General features: G+C 50.6%; 3 protein-coding genes across 3 annotated transcripts; 2 read left to right on the top strand and 1 right to left on the bottom strand.

The window, feature by feature from the left end:
• Positions 1–4,420: 4,420 nt before the first annotated feature.
• On the top strand, positions 4,421–6,879 carry SPACA6 (sperm acrosome associated 6). Its single transcript, XM_083875293.1, has 3 exons — positions 4,421–4,809; positions 6,030–6,180; positions 6,730–6,879. The coding sequence occupies exons 1-3, from the start codon at positions 4,635–4,637 to the stop codon at positions 6,821–6,823; spliced, it is 420 nt and encodes a 139-aa protein (XP_083731419.1). The 5' UTR covers positions 4,421–4,634; the 3' UTR covers positions 6,824–6,879.
• Positions 6,880–9,026: 2,147 nt separating this feature from the next.
• Positions 9,027–11,299, top strand: LOC310917030 (fibrinogen-like protein 1-like protein). Its single transcript, XM_083874977.1, has 3 exons — positions 9,027–9,073; positions 9,542–9,670; positions 10,243–11,299. Exons 1-3 carry the CDS (start codon positions 9,070–9,072, stop codon positions 10,869–10,871), a joined length of 762 nt encoding a protein of 253 aa, XP_083731103.1. The 5' UTR covers positions 9,027–9,069; the 3' UTR covers positions 10,872–11,299.
• A 1,786-nt stretch (positions 11,300–13,085) lies between these two features.
• LOC310917001 (fibrinogen-like protein 1-like protein) lies at positions 13,086–16,465 on the bottom strand (the record flags this gene model as incomplete). The annotated part of the gene is given in 4 exon segments (XM_083874932.1): positions 13,086–13,991; positions 15,374–15,490; positions 16,347–16,446; positions 16,448–16,465. Coding segments are annotated over 4 exon segments (876 nt in total). The 3' UTR covers positions 13,086–13,350.
• Between the last annotated feature and the right edge of the window lie 5,759 nt (positions 16,466–22,224).

Here is a 22,224-nt window from a genome sequence, read left to right as displayed (position 1 = left end):
ACGATCTAATACCTTGCATCACACCAGGTGTGTATTTCTCTACTCAAGAATATAATATTAGAGGAGAGGCAGAAGAATCTCCTCAGGACACAAATACAAACACTGTGTCCTGCACAGCCCCAGACAGGTTTGGCAGCCATGCTGCTGCAGCCTTGGCTCAGTTCTTCCTGCTCAAACATGAGGCTTGCACATTCCTTGCTGGGCTCTGCCCATACCTTTGGCTGGTAAGAGGTCAGTGTGGCCTCCCACCTTATCTGGTTCCCTGGCAACCCAAGCACCCAGGTTCTGCCTTGGAACCCTGCCTTTGTCCGGGGAACTCAGGCACTTGTGTGCTAGGTTTGGGCTCATGAGGTGGTGGTTTGTGGCCCTGATGCTGATGTTAGCCCCCTGGAACCCCAGGAACCCTGGCTTGTGGCTGTGGGTCCTGATGTCGTACCTCCCTGAGGTGCACCCCTGCCTGCTCTGCTTTGGGTCCGCCCTTCAGCGGGCACGGCTTTGCCGTGACATTACTGGGCTCTTTGTTGATCACCCTCAACATAAAGAATGTCTTCGGGCCATTGTTAACGCTTCTAAACCACTTGCCTCCATCACTGTAGGTATGTCATGAGTCCCTAGGGACACCAAACCCAACAGGGATCCTGCCCAAGGCACTCTGTCCTGACTAGTCCCTCCTTTCCCAAAGGGGATCCCCACCCTGTACAGCACCCATTTCAACCAAGGCCCTCACACTGACACTGGTCCTTAGGGACCCACCCCAAACAAGTGTCCTTGGGACTCACAACCATGCCAAGGTCTTCTCAGTCCTGATTTGGCCCCCAGGGACCTTTGGGAAGCCCAAATCTGCCTGGAACCCTGAGAATCACCCAACCGTGACCAAGGACTCACTGGGGGGACCTTGGCATTACTTAGGACCTTAGGAATCCACAGGGACACTTGACCTTTCCCAGTATCCCTTAAATCTTGTTCAGGACTCCAGAAAACCCCAGAAACCCCCAGATCTTACTGGACCTTCCCATCCCTGAAACTCCAGCCTTAACCCTATACTGATTTCTGTGTGCCTGTACTGGTTCCAGGGTTAGGACAGCGTGAGGAACTTCGGGAAATCGTCATGGATGCTCTATATTCTGTAGAGGAGAAAAGTGGAAAGAGTGAGCAGAGTGGGGGGCATGAGACACAGGACATGGGACATGAAACACAGGCCAAGGCAGGGTGGGATGTGGAGGATTTGAAGGGGGATGGGGTGGAGGTGAAATATAGGATATATGAAGGTCTGGGAGCTGTAAAGGGATATTTGGGGAATCCTGAGGGTGTATGGGTTTCAATGTATACAGCTTCTTGGGGAGTTTGAAGGGATATTTGGGAATATATCTGACTTCAGGAGGGATATAGGGAGTCAAGGTTAGTTGTATAAGGGATCTGTGGGGTATGGGGAAGGTTTATGGGGACCAGGGGCAGGGCACATTGTCTTACCTGGTCATTTGGGACACACCAGAGTCCCTGAGTGAGTCTCTGCAGGAAGCTGTCAACACAATCTGGGCAAAGCTGAGCCGGCTGGAGAAAGGTATGGGACCACCCTGGGAACCCCTGTCCTAGAAAAACTCCCAGGGACCCCATCTGGGCTGGACAAGGGCTGAGTCCTGATAGCTCATTACAAGGGTGTGGGTCCCCAGTGATGCCCAGTCTAATGCTGCTTCCTCCCCACCAGCTCCAGCCTGCATCCCACCCTGTGGTGAGTGCCTGTCCCTCTGTCTCACCCTCCCCCTGTCTCCTAGTACATCTCCCACTTCCCTGGGAGCACCAAATCTCTCTTTCCCAGGATACCAACCAGCTGCCCGTGTATTCCGGTGTGCTTCCTGCAGCTTTGGGGACTGTCAGTTTGGCCTGGACTGCCCAGGTATGGGGCCATGAGAGACTGATGTGTTAAGGGTAAGGAAATCTTCCTCCACTTCCCCCCATTCTTGGGCTATTTTTGTACTATATTTTATGTTTGGTGGCACTTGAGTGACTCCAGTCACACTTCTGGTGCTGATTGAGGTCAAATGGTCTAACTTTGCTTTTCAAGGTCTGGGCTAGAAAAATGCAGAATATGTGCTCAGCAAGGGTGGTCATACATTGGGGGCAGGTAGCTTTTGGGATGGAGGTGTGTTCAGTATTATAATGAGATTATAGTGAGCAAAGTTGATCCAAAAGACAGGATTCCACCACAAAAATCTCTGGGCACTCCCCATGTTTCTCACCCATGGTCCCCCTCTGAGCATTACTGCCCAAGTGCAGCTCTGCCCATCCCTGCAGCCAGGAGCAGGAGCTCCAGGAGCACCATCACTGTTGCTGTTGGACACAAAAGACTCCAAATAATTCAGAAGGCAAAAGTGTAGAAAAAAAGGGCTCTTTATTGTCTAATTCTTACTACCTTTTATAAGGTGTTCTGATAGAGACTTAACATGATTGGTGAATAGGAACTAGAGAAACAGAAAAACTCCAGCTGGACAAAGATTGTTTTGAGAAAGGAGAGTTGTTTACCAAGATTATTTTGAGAAAAAGCTTTCTTGAGGAACTTTTCCTTGGGAAAAATTAACAGCTGCTAAGCAGGCTAAAATCCTCTCAGGCCCACCCCATCCCCTGTGTCAGTGCATGTGCAGATGCGAGCTCACGAGCCTGTCCATGCTCCCAGTGCAGGACCTGTGGACCTACACGGATGAAACCATCATGCTGCGCTGCAGTGTGCCCTTCTCCATCCCTGCTGGCGTGCCTGTCACATGGATGTTTGTCCCAAATGTGAGTTGCATGTGGTCTTGTAAAGGTGTGAGTGGACATTCTAAGGGGGGCTGCTGCAGGTTTGGTGACTGCTGCCACAGCAGCTGTCTGTGCTAGAAACAGCAGCTGTGTAAGCATGCACAGGATGCTTGCTCGTGTGAAGGGTGCACATGAGTATCACAGAATCACAGAATGTGTAGGTTGGAAGTGACCGTCAAGAGCATTGAGTCCAACCCAGCCCTGACACCTCAACTAGATGATGGCATCGAGTGCCACATCCAGTCTTTTTTTAAACACATCCAGGGATGGTGACTCCACCACCTCCCCGGGCAGACTATTCCAGTATTTAATCACTCTTTCTGTGAAAAACTTCTTCCTAATATCCAACCTATATTTCCCTTGACACAGCTGAAGGCTGTGTCCTCTCGTTCTGTCAGTTGCTGCCTGGAGAAGGAGACCAACCCCCAGCTGTCTACAACCCCCCTTCAGGAAGTTGTAGAAAGTGATAAGGTCACCCCTGAGTCTCCTTTTCTCCAGGCTAAACAACCCCAGCTCCCTCAGTCGTTCTTCATATTACTTGTTTCCAAGCCCTTTGCCAGCTTTGTTGCCTCCTCTGGACGCACTCAAGCATTTCAATGTCCTTCCTAAACTGAGGGGCAAACTGACTAGGAGGCAGATGTGTGCTCACAGATCCATGTGTGCACGTGTAGAACCATAAAATCACAGGGTGGTTTGGGTTGACAAAGGCCTTAAAGCTCATGTCATTCCAATCCCCTGGAAGCTGTGCAGGGACAGCTTCCACTAGACGAGACCCAAGCAACGTAGCTTTGTACACTTCCAGGGATGGGGCAGCCACATCTTACCTGTGCAACCTGTGCCAGGGTGTCATGGGAGAGTGAAGCTTCAGACAAAATTTATTAATGAAGCCCTGCTGCTGAGTCTGAGGCTCAGAAAGGGTTCCTTTCTGTATTTAAGCTTTTACGGAGAGATGGGTTCAGATGAAGGTAAATCCTCCCTTAGCCTCAGAATTTGGCAACAGTTTATATCTTAGGAATTATTTTGGCCCAAAAGTCCTAATGATGGCAAATCAGATATATTTATAAAAATTAATTATTTAATAAACAAATGAACAGGCAAAACAGATGAAAGATCCTAATCAGAACTACTTACTACACAATATAAAATTAAAAGAACTACTAGTAGATTACAGCACAATATAGAACAGTGCACTATATCAAGGTATTTATATTAAAGCCAGCAAAAGAAATATTATTGAATAGGAGCCAAATGTAACTTACCACCAAAATGACAATAATGCACACAGATTCCTTCACTCAGTCCCTGAGGGATTAACTGGGAAATAGGTGAGAAACTCCACACATTTCCAGGAAAATGTATATAGAAGCTTTCTACTTTGCAGAAGTTTGCTGTGGCTTTAACAGCTGTGAAGTGACTTGCTGTCAGCCAGAAATCCTGCTGTCTTCCACATCTTACTTCATCTGTGAGATGTTTATTGGCACTTGGGTTAATTGGCACCACAGACCAGTGCTAACCCAGTGGTGCAAAAAATAACTCATTACAAGACAGATTGTCCTGTTTGAGTTAACAAACAACAGATGAGCTCTTGTAGGGGATGAGATGCTCTGCTGCACAGGCCCTCATCACACCCACAGGGAACAAGAAGCTGTTCCTGCATGTGCAGGTAGTGAATTTTGTGTAAACCCTGGCTGCGCATCCCTGGGTGTTGGTGCCTGTGGGATGGGAGGTGTGTGTGCACCTGCACCAGCAAGGAGCACAAGAAGCAGGGAGGGGACATATAGAGCAGGACAGAGGTGCCTTGGCATGCAGGTGCACAGTGCCTGGTGCTCTGGGCTGTGCTGATGTGTCCCCCTGTGCCCCAGCTGCGCACACAGGACATGAGCCTGTTCAAGGAGGTGAAGGGGGATCCAGAGAAGCCCTTCAGCCTGACCATTGAGGAACCTGCTCCAGGAACCGTGGCCTGTCGCCTGGGGGAACCTTCCAAGCCCATTATCCGCAAGTTCTTCTACCTCAACGGTGAGCCCAGGGAACCTGAGTGCCCTGGGGGGAGGGAGCAGCAAACCCCCCCAAAAATCCCCCAAAATTTAAAAAAAAAAACCCTCAAAAAATTCCCCCTCCAAAAAATCTCAAAAAATCCCCCCAAAATCCACAAAAAGTCCCCGCCAAAGTTTTTTAAAAAGCTAAAAAAATCCCCAAAAAATCCCTCCCAAAAAAATCTCCCCCAAAAATCCCCCCTAAATCTCAAAAAACCCCTCAAAAATCCCCCCAAAACCCCAAAAAATCCTCAAAAGAACCTCAAAAAATCCCCCAAACCCCCCCAAAAAACCCCAAAGAAACCCTCAAAAAAAAAAAAAAAAAAAAACCCACACCAAAAACACCCCCCAAAAACAACAACAAAAAAACCCCAAACAAACACAACCAACCCCAAAATTCCCAAAAAATCTTTTAAAAATCCCAAAAAACTTTAAAAAATCCTCCAAAAAATCCCCTCCCAAAAAACCCCAAAAGCCTCAAAAAGTGGAGCAGAGCTGGGACACCTGGGTGCACGGGAAGGGCGTGAGCAGGGTACCAGGACACCTGGCTTCATGGTGGGCAGATGGGTTAGAGCTCATGTTCCCTGGTTTCTGACTCCTCTGGGAGCATGTGGGGTGGAGCAGGGACCCCCAGAGCTCTGGGTCACTGGGGACAGCCGCGTCTGTGGTGGGGCAAGAGCTGCAGGGGTAGCTGCTCCCTGGCTTCAGACCCCTATTGAATCTCTCAATATCTCTGAGGGTGTCCAGCACCTCACAGAAAATAAACATAAATCAATATCAAATCTGCATGGTCGAGTATGTCTTGAAGAAGCAAACAGGTTCTAATAAAAGAAGACAATAATACAAAAAACAAAGAAAAAAGCTGAGCACAGTGTAGGGACAGGTCCCACACACCTGCTACAACACCTTGAGAATGCACTGAGAAGCCTCCTGCTCTCCCTTAAGTTTTGGATGATTTAGGTGGGTTTTCATGGCAAACAGCCCATTAGAGAATAGCTGCTTATCTGAGGAACAGGTAAAGAGACCTATCGGTGTTTTCTTTTTGGCACTGGGCCAGTTCAGGAGAGCAAAGAAACTTCTAGTGTCCTTCCCTTAAAAGGTTTTGGGGTGAGTCTTAAATCTTCCCCTATATGGAAACACCTGCTCGGGTGTGGGGGCACATTCCTACAGGGCCCCATGCCCTGAGGGTCTGGGTCCCCACAGTGTCAGAGGGAAGTGTGGAGGAAGAGAAAGGACTCCAGGCTGTGTTTGGCACTGTGCTGCACTGGGTGGATGACAAGACCCCTGTGCCCCACACACCAGTCATGGGGCTGGCTCTGGGTGTTGGCTCCATGGTGTTCGTCCTGCTGCTGGTGTGAGTACTCCTGACCTGCTCAACTGCACTCTAAAAATTCTCATGATTCCGGAGGTCTTCATAGACCAGCATGGGACTCCTCATCCCCTCTGGATTCTCAGTCCCTTGGGATTCCCTGCAAGTACAAGGGAAGCCAGGTATTCAAGGGTGGGCCAAAGACTGCCAGGACTCCTAAATTCACAGGACCCTCCACATCTCCTGGGACTCCCTTTGCCCACTGGCCCATTCCAGGATCTCCCCCTTGCACCCAGTAGCACTCCAGGCTGCCTTTGCTTCCCCCAGATTCCCTAATTGCCCCTGAAACCCTGAAACTTTCCCGTTTTCCCTAGAACCCTCACTGTCCCTTTGGGGGCACCAGTTGCAGTCAGTTACTCCAGTTGCCCCCAGGACATCATAGCTTCACCCTTAGGCCCATCAGTTGCTCCAAGGACCTCTCCAGTTGTCCCTTGAGCCCTCCAAATGCCCCATTCGTGTCCCTGTCCTTCCCACATACAGCCTAATGGGAATGGGGTCTCCTCCCTGCTCCCCATTCCTCCTTCTCTCTCCCAGGGCCATCTGGCAGCGCCTCCGTGCCCATCAGACACAACACAGAGCTGGACAGGAGGTTACCCAAGAGGATTCCATATCCCTGGAGTCAGTGTAGAGGACTTTAGCACGTGGATCCACCCCAGAGGACCAAAATTTCTGCAGTTGCTTTTCTTGTGCTGGGCATTTGAATGGGAATAGTCTTAAAACAGAAATACAGAGTTGTGAAAACCTGGATTATGCTTCTGATAGAAATATTGGGTTCTTGGGCTTCCAGACATTAAAACCAGGTACTGAGCATCCTTTCCTTTCCCTGAGTGGACATTCCAGCTGGAGCTGCAGAGATGTCAGTGATAGTGATGATGCAGGGTGGGGGAGAAGGGTATTAACTTGACAGACTTGCTTAGAGCTGCCTTAAGTTGGTCAAGAATCAATGGGACTGGTTGAGAAACACAAGGGATGGGTCCCTTGGCTGCCCCTGACTCCAGCAAGGACCAACAATGGAACAGTGTCTGGAGCAAAGCTGGCCAAAAATTATGGTATCAAAGTGGGATCTCAGGGCAAAAGGAGGAGGGGAAATTGTCTCTGCTTGCTTGAGATCAGCAGATGGACAGTGTCTCTCCTTCTGCCCTGAAGGGATGCCTCTGGTTGAGCTTCACACCTCCAACTGCATTGGAGCAGACCTGGGAATAGTTATGTGTATATAACTGGGTCACAGAATCACAGAATTCACAGAATGACTGGGTTGGAAGAGACCTTCAAGATCATCGAGTCCAACCCATGCGCTAACACCTCAACTAAACCATGGCACCAAGTGCCACATCCAGTCTTTTTTAAAACACATCCACATATTCATAGCTAATAGATCCCTATTACTATCCGTTCATGTCATAATGCATGTTAACACTCCATAGTTAGTGCATTTATCACCAACAGTCCTGAATCTGCCTTCCTGTTCCTTCCCTAAACCACACTAATTGTGAACCTGGATTGTGTAAGTTCTTATTCAACTGGGCCAGACCCTGTTGGTAAATTGCACTGTGAGGAACCTGTGATCTCACAAGTTCCCATTGAACACAGCCAGATTTATTGTGCCAAGCATTGTATCAGATCTACTTTTGTGCACTGCCTGTCCCTGTCATCCTTTCTGAGTGCCTTACAACCAAACTGTTCTACCTTTGCACATTTCCAAATCCCCTCTGTTCCCTCTGAGTGCTTCTCTAGATCCCCTCTTACTCATTTTCTTCACTTCCAGCCACTCTCAGATGCACTCCATTCCTATCCAGCTGATTTCATATCCTCTTCATTCCCCTTGTGCTCTCTTAAAACCCCTCTGTTGTTCTCCTTGTACAAGCAGATCATCACCATTTTTCCCCTTGTACACTCTTGTGCCCTCCATTTCCTTCTGTGTACACTCAGATCACATCAGTTCCCCTACTTGGGTACTCAGATCTTCTTCGGTCCTTTCAGCATCTCTTTAGTGCTGACTTTTCTCCCCTGGGCAAGCTTGCATCCTCACAGGTGTCCTCAGATTCCCTCTGCTGACCTCCATGGATGCTCAGATCCCACTGTCCCTTCTGTGGGTGCTCAGTTCCTATGGGTTCCACCATGATATCCCTCACTGCCCCTCTGTGCACACTCAAACCCCTCTGTTTTTCCTCCATGCATGCTTAGATCCCCTCTGTACCTGCTCAGATCCCCATTGCTGCCCTCAATCCACCTGTTTTCACTCCACTCCTGGGCTTTTTTCACTCCACTTGCTTTCCTCTCATCCTGCATGGCCACTCTCCCAAACCCAGTGCCCAGAGGCCACAGCTGTCTCATCTGCCTTACAGAAACCTTTCACCAGGCCCTTCAGCTGATTTCCTTTCAGGTTAGGACTGTGTCCCACTGGGGAGTCAAGGCTTCTCTTGCCAAAGCCAGGCTGGGCTGGAGTAGATTAAACAAGAACCCCTTGACCTGGCAGAACCAGCTGCAGTGGTGGGAGGCAGGGACAGACCTATGTTTGCTCTCCACCTGGCTGCTGACTGTGGCATCCAAGTGTTTGTTGAGCAATGCTCTTCAAAGTTCTCAAATATGCTGTTCCCAGGGGAAATTCCATCCAAGTCACTAAGCCTCACAGAAGAGACCATTCCAAGGATTCTTGCTGGCACAGGAATTATTTTCCTTGCAATTCTGAAGCACAGGCACCTCCACCTCAGCTGGTGTTTTCTGCAGGCACAAAGGAAACCAACTTGATCTCTTCCAGCAGAAAAGGGGGGCTGGACCCACCCAGCCCGCCCAGTGCAGAGGGCACTACAAATCCCTCTGTGCCACCAGCCCCTGCAGAGCTCTGTGCTCCAGAGGGCATTTCCACAGGCAGCAATGGGTGAGTACAGGGCTGGGGAGTGGGTGCTCCTTGCCAGCAGTGGGGAGAGCAAAAGCAGGGCAGCTCAGGAAGAGGGAGAGGCTCCATGCACTGGTTCTTGCACACTGGTCGGGAGCAGTGGCACTGGTGTCCTTTAGGGGCACTTGCCACCTCTTTGAGCACCAGCTGCTCATCCTCTGTCTTCTGGCTCACCCCATCCTGGCCCCTGCTCCAGGGACCAGGGGTGAAACGGTTGGGTACTTTGCTCTGCCCAAAACTACCCCAGGTTTAATTTGTCCACAGCAGATCAAGGGGAATAGGGGAGGTTGTTTACCCCTTTGGCAAGCTTTGCAGCTTGCAGGGAGCAGCCTGGTGCTGCCCAACATGCTTGGTGCCCTCCTGCACCTCACAGGCTCATGTTAACTGCAGTGCTGGGAAGGATGGTCACATTTCTTCTTTTCTTCTTTTCTTCTTGTCCCTTTCTACCAGCTCAGTGTCTTCTGCTCCTTGCGTCCCTGCTCATCTTGGCTGCACCAGGCCATTCTGTGTACACACAAACCCTAAACGCCTTCAAGAAATCTCCCTCCAACACCTCATCGAGTGTTCTGAAGAGAACCAGTAGGTAGCATCCTGTGGGTGTTGTGTGTACATGTTCACCCAGCTCTGGGTAGGGCAGGATTGTCCCTAGCCCTGGCTCTGCTCCAGGATGGAGGATGGTGGATGCAGCCCAGGGCAGGCTGCAGTGCTCTGTGTGTGTATGTTTGTGTGAGTGTGCACTGTGCTGGCTGGGAAGGGTGGCTCTGTGCTTGAAGGGATCATTTTTCCCCATTCCCTTAGTCACAGGCAGGGGCTAGGTCCTCTTCACCTTCCTCCCAGCATGGCCCTGCTGGAGTGGCACAACCCCTTTTTCAGGAGACCCAAAGAAGCCCACTGGGGCCCATATTCAGTCTCTTGGACTGATATCAGCATAGCTCAGCCACTCTGAAGTCTTTCAATGGGGCTGACTCCTGTTGGTCTTCCATACAGAAAAGGAACAGATAGTTGAGGCCAACCCACTCTCACCTCCAGACCTCTCTGGGCTGGGAGAGCTGGTGATCCCCCATGTGCCCTGGCCAGGTGAATCTCCCTCCTGCCCAAGGTCTTGTCCTGATGCCCAGGCTTCTGTTCTATCCCCCTCTGTCCTGACCCAGCTTGGCCCAGGGACTGTAGCGAGGTTCCAGCTGGCAGCCCCAGTGGCCCCTACATCATCCAGCCTGTGGGGCTGCACCCCATCATGGTGTCCTGCGAGATGAGTGGGGCAGGCAGGGGCTGGACCGTCATCCAGAGGAACCGGCAGGACACGGACATCGCCTGGGCCGAGTCCTGGAGCACCTACAAGCACGGCTTTGGGAATGTGCACACTGAATACTGGCTGGGCACCGAGTATATCCACCAGATCACCAGGCAGAAGATCTACCAGGTCAGGTTTGTCATCTGGGACGCTGCAAACAACATGAGGTTTGCAGACTACAACCTGTTCAGCCTGGACGATGAGTCCCAGGGCTACCGGCTGAGGCTGGGGGCACACTCGGGGACAGCAGAGGATGCCATGGATTCAGACAATCCCAGGAAAGTGCACAACAATATGAAGTTCTCCACAAAGGACCGGGACCAGGACACCTACAGAGGCAACTGTGCCTCACGCTATGGGGGCGGGTGGTGGTACTCAGCCTGTTACTCTGTGCAGCTGAATGTCAAGGGGCGCCTGACATGGGGCAGCCTGTGCAAGGGGAACTGCAGAGCCTCAGCCATCCTCATCAAACCGATTCCATACCACTAGAGCTCTTCCCCCTTCTGTCCACAGGTAGCACATGGCCAGGCCAGTGCCCTGATGGAGTTTGATGATGAGGGGGTGAATAGGGTTGTTCCTCTACATCAAGAACTGTTTTGTTTTTCTCCTGTCCTAAAAAGTAGCAAAGCTCCTGGCTCGGTATCTGGCCATTCACCTGTGATGGGGTTTGGGGGGCAATGCATCTTTATAAACCCTGCAGTATCCAAACATGTTCCTTCTGGAGAGAACTCAGTGCTCAGAAACCTAAAACCCACCTGATCAGCATGGTGTTATGCTCTTTTTGCTTTGTGGGTACTGATGTTTTCAGCAGAAAAATATCCAGCAGCAGCAGCTAACCTAATACCTAATACTAAGCCCTAACCTAATAGGTAACCTTACCTAATACCTAATACTAACCTAACCTAAGCTATACTGAGCCCAGGGCAGGCCATGTCCACAACACATCCCTGCTGCAGTCTGTGTTCATCCTGCAGAATAAAATCACTTTCAGACCTGCATAGTGTCCTTCATTTATGTGGAAACTCCTTACAACTGCTGCCTGTTTCCTGCCAGAAGCACATCTGAGGCTTCTGGTGCAGTAAGAAAAAGCTTTCAAAGGAAAATTTTTTCATACAACTGAAGTGAGGCATTAGAGACAAGACTTTCACTTAAAGAAGAGTGCTGCATTCCGAGGTGAGGACCTTCCAAAAAGGGAATGTGGCATCATACAGCCAACAGCAATCAGAAGGGTTCAAGGGAAGCATCAGGTCAGTTCAGCCCTGCCAGCCATGACCTGGAAAGCCAGGCCAGTGTCATCCTGCCTCCTTAACCTATGGATGCTGGGAAGGAACTGGGAGAGTGGAAAGGAGCAACACCACAAAAGTACAGCAGTACTGCAAGGCCACACAGCACCATATGGTTGGTCTGTCTGGGCTGGTGTGAGAGCTGAGACAACCTGACATGGCAGGATTTCAAGGTTCTGGATCAGCTTGGGTCTGTATGAAAGTGCTCCAGGGTGGGGATAACTCTGCACTGGGCACGGTACTGTGATGTGGTTCTCCTGATGCTGAGCAGAGGGACGAGGTTGGTCTGGCAGTGCTGACCAGAGCAGGAGGTGTCCCACTGGCTGCACTCATAGACTCACACAATATTCTGAGTTGGAAGGGACCCACAAGGATCATTGAGTGCAACTATTCTCTTTCCAACAGAGACCCAGGAATGCAGCTCAGCATCACTCAGGGCTGGCTGCTGGGTGGAGTGCTGTTTACCAGGAGCCCCAAGCCTTTGCCCAGCCTCTCCCCTTGTGTCAGGTTGTGCATCCAGGCTGGAGCACCAATGCCTTTTAAACCAGCTGACACATTTCTTAGTCCAGAAGTGCTGCTCTCAAGTCAGCTCCAACTGGGAAGCCTTTCTCAACCAGCAGCACTTTTGTATCTCCATCTTCCCCTGAAGCAGTGCTGCCCACCTGCAGGTGCTTCCAAGACTGCCAAAGAATGCTCCTTGAGAACTTGACAGCTCCTCAGGAACAATGCACTGCCATAGCTCTGCAGGGGCCCCTGGGACCTTGGTCACAGACTTTGGCTCCTCCAGATTCCATGTTGTTCAGCGTTCTGAGCCACAAATCTTCCCTGAGCTCAGCTTTCCTTCCACAGAATGAGGAGAGGAGCAGTGGATTCTTTCAAGCCCCAAGTTCAAACTTCCCTGCATCACAAGGGGACTTGACAGACACGTTCCCTGTCTGCAGCAGGGAATGATGGCACTGACTTACCCACATTCCCCACACTCTCAGGGTGCCCACTGCCCTCTCCACACTCCAGCTTGTGGTGGTTTCTTCTCCTTCCCAGCACAGAGGAACCACCCAGCCATGAACAGGGGCAAACTATGAGTGAGAGTTTTGCATGATCAGGGCTTTGCTGGCCTTGTTGGCTTATTATAACCTTACAGCCACAGTCTAGTGTGCAGTGGCTGGAACAAGCCATTAAAAGGAATATTGCCTAACACACCTACTTTCCCCCAAGTCTGCCACCCTGAAGACTGTACAGAGTGATCCCCCCACACCTGTGTGCAGGTAGACATGAGGCAGCACAGTCTGGCTCCAGGGTTTATTGCAGCTGATTCCTCCCACCGTGGGTAGCAGAGCTGTGGGGTGTGCAGGGCCCAGGGAGGGAGCAGGACCTGGGCAAAGCAGGGTTCACTGACTGCAGGGGAAGGGAACTGGCACCATGTCCTCCTCCCCAGGATGGGAGCGGGTGCACCCACCCCAAACCAGTGCCTGTGCCCCAGTGCCAGCCAGCATCCTGGCACTGGACAAAGCTGCCCCTGTGCCCAGCGCTTTGGGCGATGGCTCCTGAGCCCCAGAGCTGCTGTGTTTTGGCTGGTGACGGAACAGGAGCAGTGGGCAGAGCAGGATGTGCACTGGGACTGGCATGGGAAGGGGGCACTGAGCTGGGGATGGTGGCACCCCCCCACTCCCGGGGGCTGGGCACGCTCAGCACACATCTGTGGGTTTGACCAGGATGAGGGAGGACGCGCAGTCACCGTTATCACAGAATCCAGGCCAAACAATGTAGTTTTTGGCATTGAGCAGGACGTTCTGGCACCTGTTGTACCACCACCCCCCGTAGCTCTTGGCGCAGTTCCCGCTGTACTGGTCCTGGTCTTTGTCCACCGTGCTGAACTTCATGTTGTCATGAATTCCCCCCTTCTTGGGGTGGTAGAGGGTCAGGTAGTCATCCCCATCCCCAGAGTGCCTGCCCAGCCTCAGTGGGTACCCACTGGCCTCATTCTCCACCCTGAAGATGTCATACTCAGCGTAGTGGGTGACGTTGCCCTTGTCCCGCATCACAAAGCGCACCTTGTAGGTGCCCTGCTGCGTCAGCAGGTGCAGGTACTCGGTGCCCAGCCAGTAATCACTGTGCACGTTCCCAAAGCCGTACTTGTAGGTGGTCCAGGACTGCTTCCACGTTAGCTCAGTGTCATGGGAGTTCCTCTGGACCACGGTCCAGCCCTTGCCCTCGGTGTCCATGTCACACCAGACGACACGCGGGGGGGACCGTGCCGGCTGGATCACGTACACGCCACTGGGGCTGTTCTTGCGCAGACGGCTGCAGTCCGGGGGGAACCCTGTGGCTGCAATGGGGAGAGAGAGAAGGTCTGTGAGTCTGTCAGGACAACAAGGGGCTTCTGAGGGTCAGAAGGGATCAGGGCAAAAAGGAGGAGTTCTGTCTGCGGCTTTTCCACTGGCTTGTCCTCAGGGAAGCTGAAGGTGTCTGAGCCAGTGGCCTCTGTAAGAGCTCTGGAACCTGTTTCTTGTGATTTGCTGTTTCATTTGGAGCCTTCTAATGCATCTTGCTAAGCATAGTGTGGGCCTGATATTTCTGGGTCTGAGAGATTCTAGCCTGCTAGCAGCTGCTAACTTTTTCCCAAGGAAAAATCTCTCAAGAAAGTTTCTTCTCAAAACAATCTTGGCAAACAACTCTCCTTTCTCAGAACAATCTTTCTCCAGGTGTTGTTTGCTGTTTCTCTAGTTTAATCAATGGGATTAGAGAGGTGTCATTCCTATTCACCAACCACATTAAGTCTGTATCAGAACACCTTATAAAAGGTAGTAAGAATTAGACAATAAAGCCTTTTTTCTGTGCTTTTTGCCTTCTGAAATATTTGGAGTCTCTCATCTTTCTTTCGTGTCCTACAATGACAACCATAGAAGGGTGAAAAAATCTCCAGGATTGAAAATTATGTCCTCCAAGTATGTCTGGCCCATATACCCTCAATATATTGAGCTGCAGCTCTTACAGGGACCAGAAGTATCCAAAATACTCCACTGGGTGAGGATATGTCGTGAAAAATTATGTTTTCCCTGGGGTTCATGGCACTGGATAAGAAGGCTGAGTTCTGCCTTGGTCTTATGCTCAACCTGATACACTCAACCATTCCTTTAGAAATCAGGCAAGGGAAGACAAAGACCTATTTCCTCCCCCACCTCCTCCAGATAACATGGAGTCTCTTCTCCCAGTTTGTTATAATTTATCTGATCTCTCATGACTTACAACCCAAACTAATTTGCCATCTAATTTGTTTTCCTTGGTTTGTGCCTGATGGGAGACAATTTGCTGTGGGTAATTTCAGTTCAACCCATGGAACTCTGGGGTCTTGCAGGTACTGCAATCCTCTCTTAAAGGGAGGAAGGGGATGTTCCTAATCCAACAGGAGCTAAACAAAAAGCCAGATAGCTAGGGGGATCTCTCCTAGAACTGAGCCTCACAAACATGGGACAGCAATCCTTCCAAGCTCAGGGAAAAACCTGTTGGTTTCAGCACAGACCCACCAAGGGGGTGAAGGTGAGTTGGCAGGAGTCAGGCTGTAAAAGCCCAGGGGTTGTGTATGTGAGGATTTCCCGTGCTGTGCATCCCTTTGGGAGTTTGCTCACCTTCCCTAGCCCAGAGCAGACCTGAGTGTGCTGCTCTGCCCCTCGGTGCCCAGGCAGTGCCCCCCACCCACCCTCTACTCACCACTCTTGGAGCTGGCAGTGGGTGCAGGGCCAGCACTGGCACAGAGGAGGAGCATTGCCACCACGGTGGGCAGGAGGACAAGGTCCCTCTGGAGCCAGGGAGTCCCAGCCTGGAGCCCTGGGGAGAAAAGTGCCCATCAGCACGGGTCCTACAGCACTACTCCCAAACAGACTGGAGGCAATTTCCTGGCCCACACAGGGATACAAGCCCAAACAAACCCTATGTGCTGACCAACAGCACCCCCTACACCCTGTGCTCACTCAGCTCCTGGGGGAGAAACCACCATGCCTGGGCAGGATCCCTGAGCAACTACGCATGCCACAGGCATTGGGCAAGTAGGGAAAGGACCAGGGTGAAGTTTAGGTCTCCACATTAACCTCCCTTGACAGGACGTTGGAAGTGCTTGTCCAGTGAAGTCTTGAACACTTCTAAGAAGAGAAATCCCACAGCCTCTCTCTGGCCACTTGTCCCACTGATTGATCAAGCTTAAAGCAAAACTCTATTTCTAACTTCAATTTCCACATTCCAGCTTAGATCCATTGCTTCTCATCCCACCATCATGGACCTCCGTGAAAAATCTGGCTCCATGTTCTCTGTGTCCTGCCATGAGATGGTTGCTGTCAGCAATGGGACCCCTCCTGTGCCTGCTCTTCTCTAGGTGGAGCAAGCCCAGTTGTCTCCTGTGGGAAATGGATCTGCAGAGAATTCTCAAAGCCTGCCAGAAGGCTCACATAGTCCTGTACAATCTCTGAGATAAAGCATGGCACAGGTAGCCTGGGGCAAGCACAGGCTGGCACCAAGCACGGGTGTTGTTTGGTGCTGGTGCCTTGCTCTGCCCCCCCTCCTGCTCCCAGGGAAATTCACAGCTGCTGTGCTGCTCATCATTCTCTGTGCCTTGGCATACTCACCCCCTGAGGTCTCGTTTGAGCCCAGCCCCACACTGCAGTGAGGTGCAGCTGAGCAGGAAACTCACCCATCACGCCAGCACAGCTGTGCAGAGAGCAGGAACCCAGTAGTGCACCCTCCCATGCTGAGCTGCCCACACTGCCTTTATAGGCCCTGCACACACCCACGTGTGCTCACACTCATCATTTGCACAGGCACAAGGAGGCACTTGCAGAGTGTGACTCGAGCAGTTTCCATCCCATGACAGCACAGCTGAGGGGAGGGACACATGTCCTTCCAGCCAGAGGTACAGAACAACCGCCTCCTGTGCTGAGCAATTTCGGTTATTGACTGTCCCTATATAAACACTACATGTGAATTGCACACTTGGAGCACAATCTGGAGAGCTGTGATTGAAGTGAAGTGGAGAGACCCAGCTTTTTAAGGATACACAGAAACCAGCAAAGGAGAAGAGGTCTGTGTGACCAGTCCTAAGTGTGACCTCAGAAAGTTGAGGACGAGTCCTCAAGAGAAGTGCCTGCTCACTAACTCTCACTGGCAGGTTTTGGGATCACTCCTTGGGCTGGAGCCAGTGTCCCCTGGCACCCCAGTCGGCATGCTCTGAGCAAGGGCTCCAGTTAACAGACAGGTCTCCATGGGTCCCTTTGCCACTCTCCTTCCCAATCCCCTTCCTGAGCCTGGTGAGCCCCTACAGATCCACTTTCAGTCCCAGAAATGTTGACCAGGAGTTTGTCTGTCTTCTGGATCAAAATGCTCTCTGGACAAATGCCTTGGGAGGGCTGTTCTTCCTGCCAGAGGGTCTAGGAAGCTGCATAACATTTTCAAGTCAATTTTAAGAAGATAAAGATGTGGCCTTTCTACCTTCTTCTTCTGTGTTGTTTTCTGATCAGACTTTTTTTTCTATGGCACAGCTTCACACCTGCTGTTCACAGCAATCCAAGGTCAAGCTGAGGTTCCCACCAAAGTTTCCATGGTGTGGAAATCAAGCAGTGCCACTTGCAGGCCTTGATGGACAGTGGCATCCAGACCTCTCCAAGATAATGGAGATCCCTGGTAAGGGGTTCCTGGATTGACAGGATGAGAGAAAATAGTCTCAAGTTGCATCAAAGAAGTTTTAGATTAGAGATTAGGAAAAAATTTTTCATGGAAAAGGTTGTCAAGTACTGGAACAGGCTGCCCAGGGCAGTGGTTGAGTCACCATCCCTGAAAACATTCAAAAAATGTGGATGTAACACTTGAGGACATGGTTTGTTGGTGAGAGTTGGACTTACTGATCATAAAGATCTTTTCCAAAAGTAATGATTCCGTGATTCTATGATCAAGTTCCATCAAGACCCTTCAATGTCACTCTGCTAGCCTGGTGAGAGGTTGGGAGCCAGGGGTGAGCTGAGGAGGAGATCTCTGTCCTGCCAGGTCCAAGCAGGGTGGAAAGAGCTGAGTGTGGGCTCCATGTGAAGCAAACAGTCAGCTGGATCCAGGATCCTTGGTGAAGGGACACAGGGCAGAGGGCAGGGCTGGAAATGTGATACAGCAGGGGTGTGAGCAGTCCATCCAGGAAATAAACCATTCACAGAGTAAGTCTGAGATCCATCCAGAAAAAGTGGGGACAGAGAGGGGATTGGAGTCCCCCATTGTGCTCCCAGTGTGGCTCAGATGAGGACTGGAAGTCTGGGGCTGAGTTTAAACTGACCTCACAGGCCAGGGAAAGGTCCTGGGTGGGACAGGCCACCAGCCACGAGGGCCACAACAGCTGTTAACCCTGAAAGGGCAAATCCCCTCTGTTGGGAAAGATGAGACCGGAAAAGCTTACAAATATAATTGCCTGGCAAGAAATACTAAAGATGTAAAACCTGTGAGTGAAATAGAAATGAAGGGCCCAGCTTTGAGATGTGATCATGGCAGGCAGGAAGATGGGTTGAAGGACAGAAAACAAAAGGACCCAAGAATGCAGCCCCTCTCCGCCCTGCCAAGGCATCAGGGAAAAGGTAGATAAGAAAAGTAGTCTTTAGAGTTTAGAATATAGGATGATATGGTAATACAGTAATTCTCATAGGCTGCATGGAAAGTTTGTAAGTTTTTATCTCACACCAGTTGGTCACTGTAACTTAGAATATTCAACACAAAAGGAGATATAATGTATTGTAACAAAGTCCTCGATCTCTTAGCTCTCTTACCTCTCTTACCACTCTTGTCTCCCTTACCCCTGCGATCTCCCTTACCTCACACCTTCTCTCTCCCTCTCTCTTTGAGGTTCCCTTCAGCCCAGGCTGGTGGCTGAAGGCAGAGCCCTTTTTACCCACAACTCTTGCAATAAACCCACGTGTTTCTAGAATATCTCAGGTCATCAGAGTTCCTTCTCCCTGCCATCCACAGATGCCCTTCCACCCCTCAGCTGGGCTGGTTGTGTGGGGCCCAGTACTGAGATGTGAGAGCTGGGGCTGGGGAGTCTTCAGAGAATTGGAGACACAGGGTATCCAAGATCAGGAGGACTTCTGGGTGCCTCTGGTTTGGCCTCAGCACCAAAACAGTGAAAACTTGAATGGGCTTTAGGGTCACATCTGATCAGGTGTGAATGTCAAGGAGTGCAGGTCCTGTAACTTTTTTTTTTTTCCATCTTTGAACACACTCAAGCTGATTTTTTAAAAAATCTGATTTCCCTACCTTCCCCTTGTGTCTGTTGGCTCTCCTTATTCTCTGTGCACCTCCAAGGAGAGCCACAGAATCACAGGATGATGGAACAATTTAGGTTGGGAGGAACTTCTGGAGACCATCTGGCCCAAACCATGCTCAAGCAAGTCCTTGTCCAGTCAAGTCTTGAACATCCCTAAGAATAGAAATCCCACATCCTCTCTGGCCACCTGTCTCACTGATTGATCAAGCTCATGTTAAAGCAAAGCTCTAGTTCTAACTTCAATTTCCACATTCCAACTTAGATCCATTGCTTCTCATCCCACCATCATGGACCTCCTTGAAAAATCTGGCTCCATGTTCTCTGTGTCCTGCCATGAGATGGTTGCTGTCAGCAATGGGACCCCTCCTGTGCCTGCTCTTCTCTAGGTGGAGCAAGCCCAGTTGTCTCCTGTGGGAAATGGATCTGCAGAGAATTCTCAAAGCCTGCCAGAAGGCTCACATAGTCCTGTACAATCTCTGAGATAAGAAATGCTGACTTAGAAAGGCCAGGAAATAAGACAGACACTGTTGAGAGAGAAGTGGAACTAGAAACAAGTTTCAAATTATGACCTTGCAAATAAGACTAGATATTTTGAAGAAATAGAACTATGAAAAATGTATTGTAGTAGGATCTGTGTGAGGTATTTTTAGATGACTGGCTTTAAGGCATTAACAGCATTGTGTGGCAAAAGCTGATAGGCCAAAAACACTCATCTTATATTGTAATTAGGAGATAATTGGCTTCTGATTATGATGGTGTGAATTGTAACATCTGTACTGTCTGACCCTTCACATGAGACTGAAAATGGAATAAAATCTTTTAAAAGGCCTCTCAGGAGCCCCGTCTCTGGGTCAGAAAAGGGATTTTTCTGACACTCTCCAACTGTCCTGACATGTCTAAGCTCCAGGATTCCAACCAGCCTGGAGGCCTCCAGTGGGCTCCATACTTGCTCCAGTCTGTTTCTTGCAATGAGGGGTCCAAAGCAAGACACAGTGCTCTGAGGAGCCTGACTCCACCTGCTCCTCACCCTTCCAGGAGGTGTCTCTAGGCAGCCACAAGTTCTCATCCCAGCCTTCTCTTCTCCAGGCTGGGCAAACCCATCTTTCTCATCATTCCCACACATGCCATGCACTCCTGCCTCAACTGTCCTGGTGCACTGAGCTGGATCCTTCTGGAGCTGAAGCTGCTGCCCTGCACAGGGGACCCCCACACAGCCCTCCAGCTGCTGTCTCACCTGTGGCAGTGAATATTCCCTTTCCTCACCCTCCTGGCTGCATTTTTGCAGATGCAGCCTGGAATGCAGCAACAAACAGAACTGTGGCTCTTCCAGTATGGAGCATTGATCAAGGCCAGGTTGCACAGGGCTTGGAGCAAGTGGAAGGTGTCTCTGCCCATGGCAGAGGGATGGAACAAGATGATCTTTGGAGAAACCTTCCAACACAAACCTTTCCAGGATTCTATGCTTTTATGAAATACCCTGAACAGGGGCTGGAGCCCAGGATAGAGCTGGGTGTTTGGAGAATCCCTTTCTGTGACCTTTCCCCTGCCTGCTCTGCTCATCCCAATCTTCACATGAGCCACAGCCTCCTGTTGAAAGCTGGCTGGAAGCTGCTGGAGAAGCCCTGGTGAGGGTCACTGCCTGTCCCTGCACAGGCACAGGAGTGTCCATGACGAGATGACCACACTGCAAGGACACAGTCTGTGACAAAAAGCCCTGCCTGTCCAGCCCAGGGTGGCTGCTGGGCTACAGGAGCCCTCATAACTCAGAACACTGCAGGCATCCATCCCTGGGAAAAGGGAGGTCTGGCATTTGCTGTAGACATCCATGGTGCAAGTACTCCTAGAGCAGAGAGGGGCTTGAAGTGAGACCATTTTACGTCAGAGGCACTTCATGATGCCCAGAACTGCCTTGTGATTGCTGCAAGGGCCACCATGGTGGCCAGGTGACCACAGTGTGTGTTGTACAAGGGGCAGCATGGCAGTGGCAAGGCAGGGGTGTCAGGAGGCACTAGAGTGGAACTTTCTGAAGTTCAGGGCACAGTTTCCCAGGAACACTGGAGTACCTCTTCCCTGAAGGGTCTCTGGGGTTCCTAGGGGCTGTTGAGCTCAATGTCAACTCTGAAGGGAGTGATTTATGCTCGATGTTTGATTTCCATCCAGGAGATGAAAGTCATCTGGGTATTTACTCACCAGTTGAGCTCTGTGGAGATGCCCCAAGAACGTCATTCCCTGGGGAAACACTGCACAGTGAATTGTGGTTATTTTAAGCCATTTGCTTTTTGGCACCAAATTATTTGCTTTGCCACTGAAGAAAGCTCTTCACCTGAGTGACACACAGACTTGTCCAAGGACTGATCACTTGATGGTGAAGAGCAAATAAGCCCTAAGCCACTGGTCCTGCTGCCAAGCAGAGGACAAGTGCCCAGGTTTGGGTCTCATGCCTCCACCCCCTCACCTGCTCAACCCTATAACTTTCAGGCTGGACACCCCTCCAGCCTGGCCAAAACCACCCAGCTTTGTGCTCCACAGGGTGCCTGCAGAGACAGCATGGGTGAGTGTGGGGCTGGATGGAGGGGATGGGATGGGATGGATGGATGGGATGGGATGGGATGGGATGGATGGGATGGGCACCTCTATGTGTGACTGCAGGTCACAGGGTACCCCAGCACTTTGTCTGCTGCAGGGTCTGTCCTCCCCACACCCTGGATATCCTGGTGCTGAGTACATCTGTGCCTGCTCTGTCCTGGGCTGGGAGATGAGGCAGGAACATGCTCTGCTGTTTCCAGGTTGTAGCCCTGAAGTGCCACACAGACCATTTTAAAAGTTTTGTATTTACCATTCTTTGCAATTTTCAGTTCTCCAAGGAATGTGTTAAATACTCGAGACTAGAAAATGGATTTTTTAGATTTTCCTGCTGACTGTGTGATAATGAACAGGTACCCAGATTTGGAGGTCAGATACTCAAAAGCACATTGCTGTCCCCAGCAGAACACCCACAAGAGGCTGATCCTCCTCCTGCACCTCCTTCCTATGCAGACTTCTCATGACCAGTCCCAGGGGAAGGGCTGGCAGTGGGGGGAGCATTTTTTCCCTGGGGGCCTCAAGAAAAAATGTCTTTAAATATGTCCCTAGTATATCAGCACACCAAATGTTACATAGGAACTGAGAAGTGAATCAGTTGGACTGAAGTGTGTTTAAAAGACTTGCTGTAAAACTGTAACCAGCACAAATGATTGGGACACCTCTGAGCATTCCCAGAAAGGGGTGTTTGTGT

Source organism: Zosterops lateralis (genome assembly GCF_965231275.1).
Source record: "Zosterops lateralis genome assembly, chromosome: 19".
Taxonomy (NCBI): Eukaryota; Metazoa; Chordata; class Aves; order Passeriformes; family Zosteropidae; genus Zosterops; species Zosterops lateralis.
Note: the sequence above shows the minus strand (reverse complement) of the source record. Positions and strands in the feature narration are given on the sequence as shown.